This window comes from Nicotiana attenuata, unplaced genomic scaffold (assembly GCF_001879085.1).
Source record: "Nicotiana attenuata strain UT unplaced genomic scaffold, NIATTr2, whole genome shotgun sequence".
Lineage (NCBI taxonomy): Eukaryota > Viridiplantae > Streptophyta > Magnoliopsida > Solanales > Solanaceae > Nicotiana > Nicotiana attenuata.
Window position 1 is genome coordinate 59,612 of NW_017670556.1, and position 15,212 is coordinate 74,823.

At 35.6% G+C, this 15,212-nt stretch overlaps 2 protein-coding genes across 7 annotated transcripts; one reads left to right on the forward strand and one right to left on the reverse strand.

Annotated features, from left to right (window-relative positions):
• The first annotated feature begins 877 nt into the window (after positions 1-877).
• On the forward strand, positions 878-8,886 carry LOC109240917 (plant cysteine oxidase 4-like). 3 transcript variants are annotated; one of them, XM_019407602.1, is made up of 6 exons: positions 878-1,079; positions 2,179-2,510; positions 7,016-7,137; positions 7,261-7,408; positions 8,273-8,479; positions 8,565-8,886. In XM_019407602.1, the coding sequence occupies exons 2-6, from the start codon at positions 2,411-2,413 to the stop codon at positions 8,681-8,683; spliced, it is 696 nt and encodes a 231-aa protein (XP_019263147.1). In that variant the 5' UTR covers positions 878-1,079; positions 2,179-2,410; the 3' UTR covers positions 8,684-8,886. The 3 variants fall into 3 exon arrangements, with proteins under 3 accessions (XP_019263147.1, XP_019263145.1, XP_019263146.1); XM_019407600.1 differs by having other exon boundaries at positions 879-1,079; positions 6,992-7,137; XM_019407601.1 differs by having other exon boundaries at positions 879-1,079; positions 2,182-2,510; positions 6,992-7,137.
• A 1,005-nt stretch (positions 8,887-9,891) lies between these two features.
• On the reverse strand, positions 9,892-13,730 carry LOC109240918. Of its 4 annotated transcripts, none has more exons than XM_019407606.1 (3): positions 13,572-13,730; positions 13,392-13,439; positions 9,892-12,308 (listed from the first exon to the last, which is right to left on the reverse strand). In XM_019407606.1, the coding sequence occupies exon 3, from the start codon at positions 12,282-12,284 to the stop codon at positions 10,470-10,472; it is 1,815 nt and encodes a 604-aa protein (XP_019263151.1). In that variant the 5' UTR covers positions 12,285-12,308; positions 13,392-13,439; positions 13,572-13,730; the 3' UTR covers positions 9,892-10,469. The 4 variants fall into 4 exon arrangements, with proteins under 4 accessions (XP_019263151.1, XP_019263150.1, XP_019263149.1 ...); XM_019407605.1 differs by having other exon boundaries at positions 13,392-13,442; XM_019407604.1 differs by lacking the exon at positions 13,572-13,730 and adding an exon at positions 13,157-13,266 and having other exon boundaries at positions 13,392-13,544.
• Between the last annotated feature and the right edge of the window lie 1,482 nt (positions 13,731-15,212).

A 15,212-nucleotide genomic window follows, 5' to 3' on the forward strand; every position in this document is an offset into this window, starting at 1 on the left:
CTTGGGATAATTTCAAGCCATTACCCAATCTCTGGTTATTCAAATCAAACCCTTCTTAGTGTCCTAATGCACTTTAATCATTAGGTGGCGACTCTTCAAATCAAACCCAATTCCCCAAAAGGGAACGAGTTGTCCTCCCAAATGTCATAAACCCGATTTCGCGTGAAAAAGGGGGCGCGACAGCCCTGCTATTTGTTCATTCACTTTTTGAGGGGCATTTTCACGAATGATCTTTTCGTGGGTTGAGATTTAAATTCCATCACGTGTTAGCTTAGTAGGCTAAGGCTTTATATGTCTGCATTTAATAAAGCTTTAAGTTTGAGTTGTTCCAATTTTAGCCATTACATGTATTTATTTTTTAGTGTTTGAATTGTAACATTCATATCTCAATTGTTAAGTGTATTTATATTATTCTTTTACAAATCATTTAATGAATTCTAATATATTTGAATGATTATGACATATAACAAAGTCTTATTAAGATGCCATCCCTTCACGAATTTATGTAAAGGCAACATTTTACCACTGTCATTAAATTTTATTGTTCACCATTATCGTTGTTGTCACCACTAGTTACTACCATCTATGACGCACAATCATTATCTTTAACCACAATCATCACCACCGTCAAACACCATAGTCAATCTTCACCACATACTCCACTTGTAAAATTACACTGAATATGTTATTGGCGATATGTATAAGATTATATTAAGAGTTACTCAATATAGTAACTCTTACTAACCTAAAAAGGTATTTACACTATTATACACCCACAAAATCAATCTATTCTATAGTAATTGCAAATGCTAATCCATTACATTTTCCAAGATGATAATAATGTACTCCTATACTAACAAAGAAAGAGAAATAAAAAGACAAAAATGGTATTCATGTGACTTACAAGCAAAATTTAGGGCAATAATTCCAGGTGGTCAATCAGAGCAAGCGCCATAGTCTATAACTCCAACAAAATCCAAATCTTCAAAACCCCAAAAAGGCTCAGAGAAAACGCAATCGTCCTCTCTCCCTTTCTCCTCTTACCTCCGCACGATCTCTCTGTATTTCATCTTCAAAAGGTATGATTTTCTCCGCTTTTGATTCCCTGTTTCCACTAACAATTACTGCAATTTCATTATATATATATATATATAAAAATTTTGTGGGCGTATAAGCTCCGCATAAATAGATTTTTCTAAGCATAAGGTAAATAAGTAGGGTTATGGTAAGTTAGATGTCTATAGTGAAAACTGTCTTAGATCAATCTTCTGAAAATGAGGCGTAATTGATTTTATGTAGAGTTTAAGTTATATACATCGTCATTCAGGTCACTTTTACATGTTGTAGCAGGTAATCTGTCTTGTTTTTCAGGATTACAAATCCCACTTTTTATGGAGACTTAACTGTAAATATCCTTTAGGTGAACTGATAAGGTTATATTTATGTGTTTCGTTTTTTTTGCAGCTATTTAATAATATGCTCGTTTCGTTTCCGGTTCATTAATAACTGAATGAGTATTTTTTTTCTTCCATTGAGTTCTTCAATTGACATATCACTTTTGCTTGGGAATTTATTCCTAGTTCCTATAGTACTCAATTTCCAAGCTACTTCAATTTCTTTTTCTTCTTTCTAGTTTTCAGTTGTTTGATAATTTGCTAATAAAAGTATATTTCAAAATAATCCATCATAATTTAATCCCCGTATTATATAACCCCCACATTATTATCACAGTGTAACCTGTTCACAAACCAAACGGCCCCTTGGGGCATTTGACGGTTTTAAAAGTTAGGTTACTTAAAAGCTAATTAGTGCTAAGCGTCTATAGTAAGTATTATTGGTAACTAGAAAAATAAGGTAAGTAACCTCTTACCATATAAACTACATTGATACTGCAAATACTTTAACATTGTTAGGCTACATAATTTTAATCCACTTACAAGTATGGATTTTTAACTAGTGAAGTTAGCATGGAATATCAGCTTTACATGAACTTGTTTTTTATTGGAAATGGAATGTTGGGTTTGTCAAAAATATTTTGCTATTAATAGGGCATCAAGTTCTATTTTTGGTAATTTAGTTTGGTATTTAGTAGTTTCTTCTCAAGTTCAAAATACAATGTTGAAATTTATGTGGTTTTCTGCAACGCGGAGTTTAACGGTCGTCTTTTTGTCTGTTTAGTAGGTGGCAATGATAATAGATAGCTGGATCTGTTAAGCACCACATGGATACATGATCATCTCCTTTGTTTGCATTCTAAGTCCAGCCTGTGTGCCTGATTGTTTGCTTGAAGGGTCTTCTGAGAAATAGAGGACCCTTCAGACAGGATTTTTTGGGTTAGCTTCAAGTTGTTAGCTATAAGATAAGTTCGGTTGCATAGGCGGTCAGGGTAAAGGTGGTCGGTTCGATAAACATGCCAGCTGTACAAAAGCTTTATAATGCCTGTATAGCATCACTTTCTCCTGATGGACCCATATCAGAAGATGCTCTTGAGAAAGTTCGTTCTCTCTTAGGTAGGTGTTTTGAATTTTAGTCTCTTTTTTACTTTACTTGAATGTTGGCCACATGTATAGATTTCAATCTGCCACGTGGTTTAATTGATTCATTTGTGTTATCTTTTGTTTACTCTATTTATTTCTACATGTTGGTGAAGGCTGTTTGGGGGTTCTGTAGTATAACTTTTTTTTTCCCCTGACCAAATGTATTGCATTGACATCTGGAGAATGCATCAAAGTACAGAAATTGATCCTTTTTTTTTTTGTATTTTTTAGGTCCTTATCTTTTGTTTAGGATTTGGAGTACAATTATGTATCATTTCTATATTTGAGTAGAATCTCTTACTTTTGCACTAAATAGCTGTAGCACGCTTCTCTTTGAAAACCTATGTAAATTATTATTCTTATGCCATTTTGAGGTTGGGCATGGACACTAGTTTTCTGTCGGTCTTCCTCAAATTGATAAATGCGGTGTTTGTTGGTAGTAATACATTAGAAAATATGGGGTTTTAGCTACTGTCTGCCAGTGGCGGAGGTAAGAATTCCGCTAAGGGGGTTCAAAAATGAAAAAAAGTTAAAAAAGATTGTAGCTAGTGAAAATTGAACCAATGACCTTACAAAGGTTTTGAACCCCCTTGACCACTAACCTATGCTTTTAGGCTGTGTCAAGGGGATTCAAAACATAACATGTAGAGGTAAAAAACAGATTTTGCTTTTTATATACAGTGTAATTTTTCGGCGAAAGGGGTTCGTGTGAATCCCCTTCCGCCCCCCTAAATCCGCTCCTGCTGTCTGCAGCCTGGCAAATGGGGAAATATAGTATTAGGCAAAGGACAAAAAATTATTGTCTTGTTGCGCTCGGGGTGTAAGTATGCTTGTATAAACTAGTCCCCTCTAACAAAATTTGTTGGAGAACATTAAATTCATCTCTTCAAAGAAAATGAAAATATTATGCTAGTTGTACTATTATGCCAACAGAAGATGAGTGCAGCATTGCCGAGCAAATGAGCCGCATATGTTTAGCCCTCTTTCATTAATAATGGGTTTATCTATCTTTTTTCTTTTCGAGCAAACTAACATGACCTCTTGAATCCAATGAGTATTCAAAACGATTTTCATGCTTAAGCTCTCTGTTGCCGCCACATAATATTGTGAAGGAAATATCTTTATCCCGGGACTAATAACTTTGATATTATCATTTTCATATTTAAGATCTACACTTCCCTTTTACAACATAGGAGGGTGAGGGGCCTTCTTCCTAAAAAACCTTTCCGACTGCCTCTGCGCCTTTTGAGCTAGAGAGTGGTATGGTGTTCACTTTAGCACTATCTGAGCTTGAAGGTTCTTGTCTGTTGAAAATAATGTTTGCTCCCTGCCTCTTGAAAGTTTTTTGCTCTCCCACCCCCTTTTATTGGATAAGAGAATAATTTTATTGAAGTTGTGGGGACTGGGGAGAAACCTCGTATACAAGAAGTATATGAAAAATCTCCTACCCCCTTCAAAATCTTTCTCAATCTCGTCCAGTTTCTGTGATCGTACTACGTATATTTCATGGTCAATTACGCCTTTCAATTTTATACCTTAAGTGTCTGCATTTAGTTTAGCGCATGATATTTCAATGTCATTCCAACTTCCTTATTGTTGATTAGTTAAACACGGAGATTTAAATGGAAGTCTGATTCTTTACGACTTGATTAGGAAACTGTGGAGATTAAATGAAATTCTGATTCTTATACGAATTTGCATGGGCATCTTTGAGGCTCCACTTTTTGGAGATTCGTATCTTAAAACGGGAAATTAATTGGGTTTAAAGGATTTTTGTGTGGACTGGGCTGGTTGATGATTTAGAGAAAAGAAAGATACAAAGGGCTATTTGGGCACTGAAATATGATGACTATGAGCAGGTCCTTCTAAAATTTATACTCTCTTTTTTCTTTCATATTCGAGAAATCCCCGAGTTCCAATGGCGCACGGTTTGAAACTCGGTGGATAATTGACTCGCTCGTCTACCCTTCTTTACTCAAGTAGTCAAGTACAAGGCTTTTGTTTGTGGCAAGGTTCGAACCTATGACATGTGCCTAATCCACACATCCCATGCTCTAACTACTAGACCAAAGCCCTGGTGGCCTTTTAAAATCCATTCTCCAAGTTTATGATTATTCTAGAATGGAGGTGCTTACAAATAACTATAGAGCCAAGTTACTCTCGTTATACACTAAAATTAAAGTCGCAAAACTTTTTGAATGATAGTTTAGATAATTAGAACAGCGGAAAATTTCTCCCAGTGAACACATTATGGCATCAGATTTAGGGATAAGGTTGCATTTCTACAAATGCTTACAAGTCTCTGCAGATTTGTTTCAAATCGCTTTTCTGTTCAAGAAAATGTCACCAATGTCTCTAGATTTTATAGCACTAGCTAAAGAAGAAATTGGGTGCTGCTGATTGAGATTTAAAAAGAAAAAAGAAATCAAATTTGGGTTTATGATGTAGAGATGTGGAAGTATGTATGTGGGATCCGCAATGAGGTTTGGACTATTGAGAGCCTGAGAGGAGGATGTTCAATGAAAGCGGAAAGGTTAAAGCTAAAAATGATTATACTAAAGATCATTGAAACAAAGCCTGATGATCCTCTAGGCTTTATCTGAGAAACTACTAGCTAGTTGCTATCAGAATGACTAGTATGACGCTTGCTTGTCAAATATTTTCTGACAGATTTTCTTTCATAAGAGGCAAGAAAGTATTTGGGTAACAATAGGCATACATAATTGCTGTAGGATTTCATATGGATTTCTTGTGCATCTCCAAGTCACCTTACAATTTGTGGGCTCTTAGTTGGTTAGAGAACAAACTACTTATAGTTCTATGGTTGGAATTATAAGATTTGTGAATTGTGAGTACAGGGAGGACTTCTAATTATTGTTAGTGCAATGTGGAAGAAAGGCAAAAAGTAACTCGAGTACGACAATGTTATTAAAGAAATTGAATTTAGTTCACCAAAATTACACGAGGTATATGTCGGGTGGGTGGGAAATGGAGCTGAGATTCTTAAGGAAACTAATGAGGTGGATGCATCATGATATGATCGAATGATCATAGGGACTCCAAAATGTTGTTGGAGAGGATTGGTGTGTTCCTGTATCAGAATGGTGGAGTTGGCTAAAATGATACACAATCAGATTAAACCTATGTGGAATCATGTATGTTTATCAAGTCTGATATGTGTGTGATATCTAGTTTTAGCAAGTTTTTTTTAAAACTCTGTTCCAACTCATTTAACACTGGTACAATGAGGCTAATGAAAGATCTGGTTGATTAGGATAATCTGAAGAAACTTCCGAAGATGAATGTCCAGCTCTTCCAATTGAATCATATAGTTTGTTTTATGGATAAGTATTGATCAGATTGTTTATTGGATATCCTGCTTAGCAACAATGTCAGGTGGATAACATCCCTTTAGCTCTCTTCGATGTCAACAGTCTCTTACTGCAAAGAACTCATGGATGTTATAGCACACGTGAGATAGGAAAATCAACACATACATTTTTATCAACCGAAGCACACATGAAGAACCAAATACTTGCGGCCGACACCAAAAAGTCCAGTAGCCCTATTTTATTTCTCCTTTGTGTGGAAGAAGGAAAAGTAGCAATTTTAAAACTTAAATTAGTCTATAAATGTATTCCATCTCTTATTATCATGAAGTTACTAATTTTGTAAGCTGTCATTGATGTCATGCAACTCCTGGGAGGTTGTATAGGAGCTCTTTTTTCTTTTCTGTGAAGGTGTTGGGTGGGTGTTAGTGGTGCTCTGAGAAGTAGAGATGAAAAGGTTTGAGGTTGGTACTATTTAATCTAACGACATGTATTAAGGATTTACCTTACTTGTTCGTTACAGGGGTGAAGAGAGCAGAAGCATCTTTTTGGACTGAATGAGGATGAGAAGTCTATGGAAAAAAGTGAAATCTCAGCTCTCCATATGAAGCTGCTATGCTAGTTGGAGGGCGATTGAAGGAACAAAGCGTTTTTCTGGCTCTATTAGTTAAGTTATATAGAGAAAATAAGGAAGTTGGGATTGGGGAGCAGTGTTAAGAAATGAAGGGATTAAGGTCCATGATGCTCTATAAAACTTTTCCTTTTCTGTAAGGATGCTAAATTTGGGAAGTAAATGTTCTCCTTCTCCAATCTGCAACCTGAGCCAAGTCAATTTGGTTTGATGCAGGTTTCATGAAGAATCCGTTCATTCCTGAAGCATTTTAATGTATATCATTCTTTTGTCAGATATTGCATAGAATTGCAAAATTCACAGTTTTAAGTAAATTTTTTGGAGACTTAGTTCCTTAGTTTCTATATTCTCATGTGTATGACTACTATCCGTTGAGACTATGAGGTGCAGTGTCAGATATTTGTTGAATCCTTTGCCTGATACCCTAAGATTTATATTGCTTTATTCTTGAAATTCTCATGTAATTGGTACGTCGGCTGTTCATTTTGTTTCAGACAAAATAAAGCCTTCTGATGTAGGTCTTGAGCAGGAGGCACAACTTGTCAGGAGTTGGAAAGGTACCATGCGCGAGCATAATGGGGGTATACGATCGATCTTGCCAATCAAATACCTGCACATACATGAATGTGAGAGCTTCACTGTAAGTGTTGCCGTACTGTTAGATTTTTTTTATTTATACCATTAGATTGATGATGTTGTGCTATAAGGAGTGATATGGAAACTGCATAAGTGAGATCCGCTAACCTGTTGAATGTTCTTACAGATGGGAATATTCTGCATGCCACCTTCTTCAATCATTCCTCTACATAACCACCCGGGGATGACCGTTTTAAGTAAGCTTATATATGGTTCCTTACATGTGAAAGCCTATGATTGGATCGACAGTCCGGGGCCTTCAGTTCCACCCGAAGGTATGTACTTATTTGAAGTGGATGTTTTGCACGAAAGATTTTTTGGACTTTCTTAGTGGAGATAATATGCTCTTTTTTGAAATATCATTTCATTGCAGTACGTGGAGTTGTCTTATGTGATGTTCTGATGTTCAGTTAATTTGAAGTTACATCAGTGCTTGATTTATTCTCTGGAATTTGATTAGTTGGCAGGCATTCTTTTCTCTATTTCGCTTGGACTTGGTGTTCTTTGACTGACCTTTCTTTTCTTACTACTCCAATTGGCAATAGATTGTGTTTCAGTGTGATTAAGATACTTAAAAAACATTTTGTTTTTGCTGGTTTCGTTTTGGCCTGGTGATGCTCTATATCATGAATTCAATAACAAAAGGTCCTTGTAAAAAGACTAGTATAGTAATGGTTCTTTAATAAGAGTTATTGGTCCTTTTTATAGTAAATCGTATTCGAGGTTTAATTCACATCCTATGCGGAATTTGCATTTCATTGCACAAATGATCACTGTTAAGTTCAGTAGACTAGCAAGGCCAAGGGTTTACTTCGCATATCTTGCAGAATTTTGTATCTCAATACTTCTGCACAAAGGTGAACTGTATGGTTGCACTGTTCTTGGACAAATGGTGACTTTTAATATCTGTCTCACAGAAAGGAAAAACGAAGACTTTGAATTTCCTTAAGACTCAGTACTCAAGTCTAGAGTCTTGGAACTATAATGTATTACTGGAGAGAGCTGGCCATTGTGTCATTTGGCTGGAAGGAGTTGCTTCTCTGGAACTGTTTTGATTGGGGTCAATTGTCATGCAAAACCTTGATCTTAGGTTGTGCTGGCATTTACTATGTTCGGTACCTGTTTTAAATGGTTTTCAGGTACAAGACCAGCTAAGCTTTTTAAAGATTGTGAGATGACTGCTCCATGCGGGACAACTACTCTGTATCCAACGAATGGAGGCAATATTCATTGTTTCAAAGCTACAACCCCTTGTGCTATTTTTGATATCCTTTCTCCACCTTACTCTTCCGATGATGGACGTCATTGCACTTATTTCCGAAGGTCTCCTCGAGGGGATCTACCTGGTAATAACTCTGGTGCCAACTTTTATATGAATATGAACATGCAACTGTATTACAAATCTCACTTTAAATGCTTTGCATCGTTAAGGTGAGCTCAAGGTGGATGGGAAGATATTCTCAGAGGTGACTTGGTTGGAAGAGTTTCAACCTCCTGATGACTTTGTTATTCGTCGAGGGCAATACAAGGGTCGTGTTATCAAACCTTAGGATGGTTCAATTTTTGGTTTTATCAAATCATTTTTTTTAATGCAGTGAGTAGTTAATTTGGGATGAGGTGAATTTATAGTATGTCTCAACAATGTGAAAATAATGACTGGTGTTTTCTGTAGAATAGGACATTTCTTGTGTACATATCAATATACCGTACATTAATTTACTGATCTCACCTTAAATTATTGCTTTTAAACTGATAATCAGACAGTTGGGAAACCTCACTTTTCAGCACAACAAAGTTTGCTAGTTTGAATTCTGGTGAAAGAGTTTGTTGTGTTGTCCTTGTTTTAGTGATGCCGAGCAAACACTCTGAATTCTGAAATTTAGTGTTGTCCTTGCGTTATTAATTTTTGCATTACTCGTCTCTATATCAAATGAACACATTTTAAATGCTAAAATACATTAAAACCAATAGAGCAGATTTGACCTATGCTTTCTCTTCCTTTTCTTCTTGCATAAAGAAATCCCCTGAAGTCAGAGGCCGACCTAAGCTAGAGGAGGGGTCACCGGTATCCGTAAAGTTCGGCGAAAATTGTATGTATACATGTATATGTCATTAAAAAATAGCAATATATTAGAAGTGAACATCATATATACAAAGTAGATTTTGATCAAGTTAAAAAGTACACTCGCGACCTTCAAATCCTTAGTCTGCCTCTGCTTGAAGTTAGGAGTAACTGATTATAAGAGTCAAAGGCTAATGGTACTTGACAAGGGAAGACAGAAACCATTTGCTTACATCTCATTTCAAGAATCACAAGATTACAACTAGCTCTTCAGGGTTAAAGCAAACAAATATATTACAACATCCAAACTCCAAAATAAATGTGAAGATCAGTACATATTTTTTTCGTAACCGAGATATACTCTAGAGCCAGTTGGCACATGGTTCGAAACTCAGTTGATAATAGCCTGCCTATCTACCCCTTCCCACTTAAATGACAGGTTTTTGTCCAATATCAATACATTTACCTCTCATTCGGAGACAAGTGAATTTCCTTCAGTTATCAATTGTGAGGTTACGCACTACTCTCCCCAGACCCCACTTATGAGATTGCAATGGTTTTGTTGTTGTTGCATGCAATTGTGAGGTAGACTACTTCGTCGTCGCTCCATCACATAAACAAGAAACTTCTATTATAGGTTATGATTTCTATACAAAATCTCTCAACCCATGCAAGGGATTAAGTTGAACTTGAATCTCAAGATTACCTGTACAACAGAACTTTTATTTCATCATGTAATTACAGGATATGAGTTGGCAGTTACAAGCCCTTTATACCTTAAGAAATGAAGTGTAAAATCTATAGAGCAAACTATACATTATTGTTCACCTTCACACCCATTGTACTATTTGATTTGCACAAGAAAGCATGGGAAACAATCAGAGGACCACAGAAAAGCATTAACATCTTCTACTGAGCTTCTTGTATATGTATCAAGGCTCTGAGTTCCTGATAGACTGGTGAAATTCCAAGCAGAGAAATTAAGAAATAGAGATTGCGCTTAGGTAATATATCAGACAAAGAAAAGAATACATAAACTTATACATTGGAAGAAATAGAAGAGGAGCCTTGGCGTAACTGATAAAATTGCTGCCATGTGACGAGGAGGTCATGGGTTTGAGCCGTAGAAACAGACTCTTGCAGAAATGCATGATAAGGCTGCATAGATAGACTCTTGTAATCGGGCCCTTCCCCGAACCCTGCGCACAGCGGGAGCTTAGTGCACTAGGCTGCCCTTTATACGCCGGAAGACATAGAGAATTTACCTCAGAATTTCACAAGGGCTGTTGCTTCTTTGTCATTTTAACAATTGTTTCCCACTTGGGATCACTAGATAGTGGCTTAGAAGACTGGTTATTAGTATTTATTCCTGTCCTGTGATAGGACCGTGAAGGTGCATTCTTCGTGGATAATGAAGGCAAAGTGCGGCAAAGCCATGAATCTGATGGAGATTTTGGTAAAGGTGGTGGAACAAGAAACTCCGGGTGCACTTTGCATGAATTTTCCACCTTCTCTCTTCTTAAAATCGGCTTTCTGGTTTTTTCTGTAACGTCAATCTCAGGCTTTGTTAAGGTCATTGCATCTTGGCAACAGTCTTGAGCTTGACCGGTAGCTGTCAATGCTTTCGTCCCCCTTCCATTGCTCAAATTTTCCGCTGAATGTGGTGGATTGAAGTCAACTCTCCTTTGAAGATATGACTTTAATGAAGACTTCTCAGACGAATCAAGTGAAGAATCTACAAATGGTTTTTGTTTTATTATCCTTTCAAGTATCTCAACGTCCTTGTGTTGTAAGTTGGATGGTTTTCTATCCGGAGAACATGATATCTTAGCTACAGATTCCATTTTATGCACAATATCTATGTACAGAGTTTTCTCTACATCAGGAGTTGACAGATCTACTTCCCTGCTATTGTTCTGATCAGACAATAATTCTTGAAAACTTTGGCAGGTATTTTTCTGCAAGCCCAAGAACTCGACCTCGCGATTATTTGCTTCTGTAGTACTTCCAAGGATTGCTTTATTCTCATCAGTATCATTAGCATAAGTTGAATTGACCTCATTCTCTGTTCCGCTACAAGAAGCAGTAGACGAGGATCCAGTTTGGGTTCTACAGACAGGAGACACAGGTACTCGAGTTCTAACACTCATTCCAGGTACAGGATTGAGAAGACGAAACGAACTTTTCAAGCAAAAATGAGGCAACAATCCACAAACTTTATTAGCTAAATTTCCATTATCATAACAGTCATCATCACTTTCTTCTTCTTCATTATCATGAGCTTGGGAATGATAAAGTGTAAAACTAGGTCCGTAGCGCAATTGAGGTCGTCTATCCCCATTTAATACCTTCTTTATCTGTCTTGATTGATCCCGAACAGGTGGTTGCTTCTTACGAACGTAGTAAGGTGTTTCTGAAGTCTTGTCTGAAGCCATGGCCTTAGCTGCTGGCAGAAACCGACCCATCATCAAATCCTTAGCCCGTGAATGTGATAAAGAAGTTCCAGATGGTTTTGCATTTGGCTCATCATATCCACTTAAGCCACTTATGCTACAGTTTAAGAAAGATGATTCAGTTCTCGAAAGTGTATCTCGGGCATCCAAGTATGTTTCATCACCATCCTCTGATTCAATATTTTCCTTATCCCCCGTCATTTCTTTTGATCTGTCAAAACTCTCGATTTTCTTCACATTTTCATCCAGAGAAGTGCAATCCGGCATAGAATTTTCAATTTTTGCTGTTTGATTCGTTGTACTTTCAAGAGCTTTATCGAAATCCTGGTTATCTCTTAACTTCCACCCGGGGGGAAGCTTTGGGGTAGTAGGAGGATTTTTGGTGAGACGAGTTTGTGGTCCGCGCTCATCCTTAGGTCTTCCGGGGCTATCTTCCCAGAGGAAAGGTACAGTTCCCGGATTCCCCACTAGGCCCGACTTCAGTTCTGATTTGTAATGAGGAAGATGTGTCATAGCGCGAAAAGAAATGTCAGTTGTCTTTTTCTCATATCTTTGGGAAATCATAGCCGGAGATATTCGTCTAACTGAGAGAAGAGGTTGATTAAACTTCAATTGCTTGTCCTCCATGTGATTCATTATCAACTTAAGACCGCCTTATTTCTGCACGTACAACCATCAAACTGTAACAATTTTTCTATGTATGACAACAAAAAGAACAATGACAAAGTAATAATGTAACAGGCACCAGCTACTCGCTTTCAAATTGATGTTAGTTACATAATGAAATAGTAGAACTAATTTTCTAATCGCTTTCAAATTGATGTTAGTCCTCAGCTTTTGAGTTTTTCAAAAATATGTTTGTTTGAATTGCAACAACAACTAGTACGCCTCAATCCCAAGTACATCGGTGTTGGATTTGTTTGAACTTTTTTTTGAGAAAGAAGCTACCTTTCGACGAAGATTCTCTTTTTATGGCAACTAACTTCCGTATTAATCACCTTTGAAAACTGTACAAAGCCATAGCTAAGCAAAAAAACACAGCTAGCTATCTAAATACTAACTATCAATAACTCTGACTTATACAAGCCAGTATGTAAACTGGACTCTAGAATATGAAACTTTGTATCAAGGCCTTAACTCTTGTTGCCTCTCTTACATGACAGATATAAGCAATTTCTCGCGTAATTGCTTTTCAAAAATTCTTTGGTTCCTCTCCATCCATATAGCATAAACACATTCGATTCTCAAACTCAGTTTTTCAAATCTTTCAACACCTCAAGAACTTAGTTTGGACATTTTCCAATAAAATTTCTCCTAACTTTTTCTGCAAAAACAACTCAAACAAACAGAGTTGCAGCAAAAACTGGGGAAAAAAATTGCAAACTTCATTTTTGGAACTTTTCAAACAAATAGAGGTGCTTAAATTTTCATAAATAAGATTAAAAGAACCCACCCACCCACCCACACACACACCCCTCAAAAGCATGATTGTTGGTAAAGATTGAAACCTGAAAAATTCATGAAATTCAGCTACTTAAGCCCGGGAAAAAATGAAAATTTTGGCATCTACGGAGCAGTGATAGGCATATCAATCCAGCAGGAAATCTTCTTACACAAACTGAACCCAAAGATATCAAAACAAGGAAAAGACTGATAACAGCACATAAAAAACAACACATGCAAGGACCAAAATTAAAAAAATAAAAAATCAAAAATTGAGAACTGGTTAAAAATATAGAGTACCTCTAACAATTGGATGATGATTTTTTTTTTTCTTGAAAATGCTTCTTCCTGCTGAATAATTGAACAAAAGTGTCTATTAGAGGGAAACAAAAACAAGAAGAAAGAACATCAAAACGTGAGAAATGAGCTAAGAGAGAGAGAGAAGCAGAGAAAGACAAGAGAGATGAGCTAAGAATATACCAGAGTAAAACACCCCTCTTACATAAAGTTTTTAGATTCTTCAATAGAACAAGTTAAAGAGGTTTGTATCAATGGAAAAATCCAATTTGTTTTGTTAAAATCTTGCATTTAAGTAAAGAAGAATCAATGCGGTTTTTGACATGCATTTACTTCAGTTATATACATTTGACTTTGCCTTCTGACCACATGTTATATCTATCATGTGATAGCATTTATTTAGAGGTCGTTTGGTTCATGAAATAAAGGAAAATATTCCGGGTTAGAATGGGAAGAAATTCAAAAATAGCCAGATTTATAAGTGGTAATTGAAAAATACTCGCACTTTCAAAAGTAATCGAATTTTAGCCACTTTTCATGTAAAGATAAATCTGAACGAAAATACTATTCAAAATCCGGAAAATATTCCAGCATAATATATTGGAGTTGCAGTATAATATACTCGACTTCCAGCATAATATACTGGAGTTTTGGTATAATATATTGGTCCAGCATAATATATTGGAAATTCATACACAGGTGCTCCAATCTCCAGTATATTATGCTGGAATTTTCCGTGTTGCAGCAAAATAGTGGCTATTTTTTAATGACTTTGCAAACACTGGTTAGTTTTCAATTACTAGTCCGAAAACTGACTAGCCCGTGCTATTTTCACGTTAGAATGTGGGATTATTTAAGGGATATTATCACTTTTAGCCCGCGCCAGAAACTATTTATAAAAAGTGTATAAAATTTGTATAATTTTGTATATAAGATGTAGAATGTAAATATATACAAAAAATATACATATTATATATATATTTTTTGTTATTATTTTTACAGCAGCTATGTAATGTCATTTTTTCATTATTTTATTTAATCTCGTGTTTGCTCGAATTTCAGTTTTTGGTATAAACAATTTCAAGATGAATTATATCAAATTTTTTTGAAATTATTTTTATACCACATTCAATGTGAGTAAATAATCTTGGAATTAGCTATCCCAGAATAAATAATCAAATGACATAAATATCCTTCTCCATAACTCTTTTTGCATAGTCCTTCTAAGAAAGTCAACATTAAAATTTATAATACTTAATAGTTATTCTATTTTATCTATTGTGAAATTGAACCCATATTTTATATTATATTCTGTATATCTTATGTTAATCTATTGAACCAAATTTCTATTTAAAAACATATATCTATTAACTAATCATATTTTATTTAACTCACCTATTATAATTCCCATATTATAATTCTAGTATAACTTGCTTCTTAACCAAATGATCCCTTAAGGGCAAAGATTTAAATTTACTTCACATATTATATGGAATTACTCAACTCTATCCTTCATTAGCAAGTAGTCTCGTATTTATTCTTGTTATTAACCAAGTTTCAACGTAAAATGGGTAAATTAAAAGGGTCTAATTTCAACCCATAACTTCTACTTATTGTTTGAAAAAACCCTCAAGCTGGAGCTCCATTCGGGGTTAAGAGTGAAAAAAATAATATTACACAACGATGAGGTAATACTATTTAATTAAGAATAAAATTGATCAATTTCTCAAACCCTATATGTGGGATTGCACTGAATTTGTCGTTGTATTAAATTTATCAATTTCAAATAGTATAAGAGCAAATTTTATTATTTTCCTTTTTTAA

What these genes read in the sequence shown, in the direction of transcription:
- LOC109240917 (XM_019407600.1), top strand. Translation starts at nt 2,411, where the DNA reads ATGCCAGCTGTACAAAAGCTTTATAATGCCTGTATAGCATCACTTTCT. An exon ending in ATGAATGTGAGAGCTTCACT is followed by an intron (nt 7,138 to 7,260) that starts GTAAGTGTTGCC and finishes ATGTTCTTACAG; the next exon opens with ATGGGAATATTCTGCATGCC. An exon ending in GCCTTCAGTTCCACCCGAAG is followed by an intron (nt 7,409 to 8,272) that starts GTATGTACTTAT and finishes AATGGTTTTCAG; the next exon opens with GTACAAGACCAGCTAAGCTT.
- LOC109240918 (XM_019407606.1), bottom strand. Translation starts at nt 12,284, where the DNA reads ATGAATCACATGGAGGACAAGCAATTGAAGTTTAATCAACCTCTTCTC.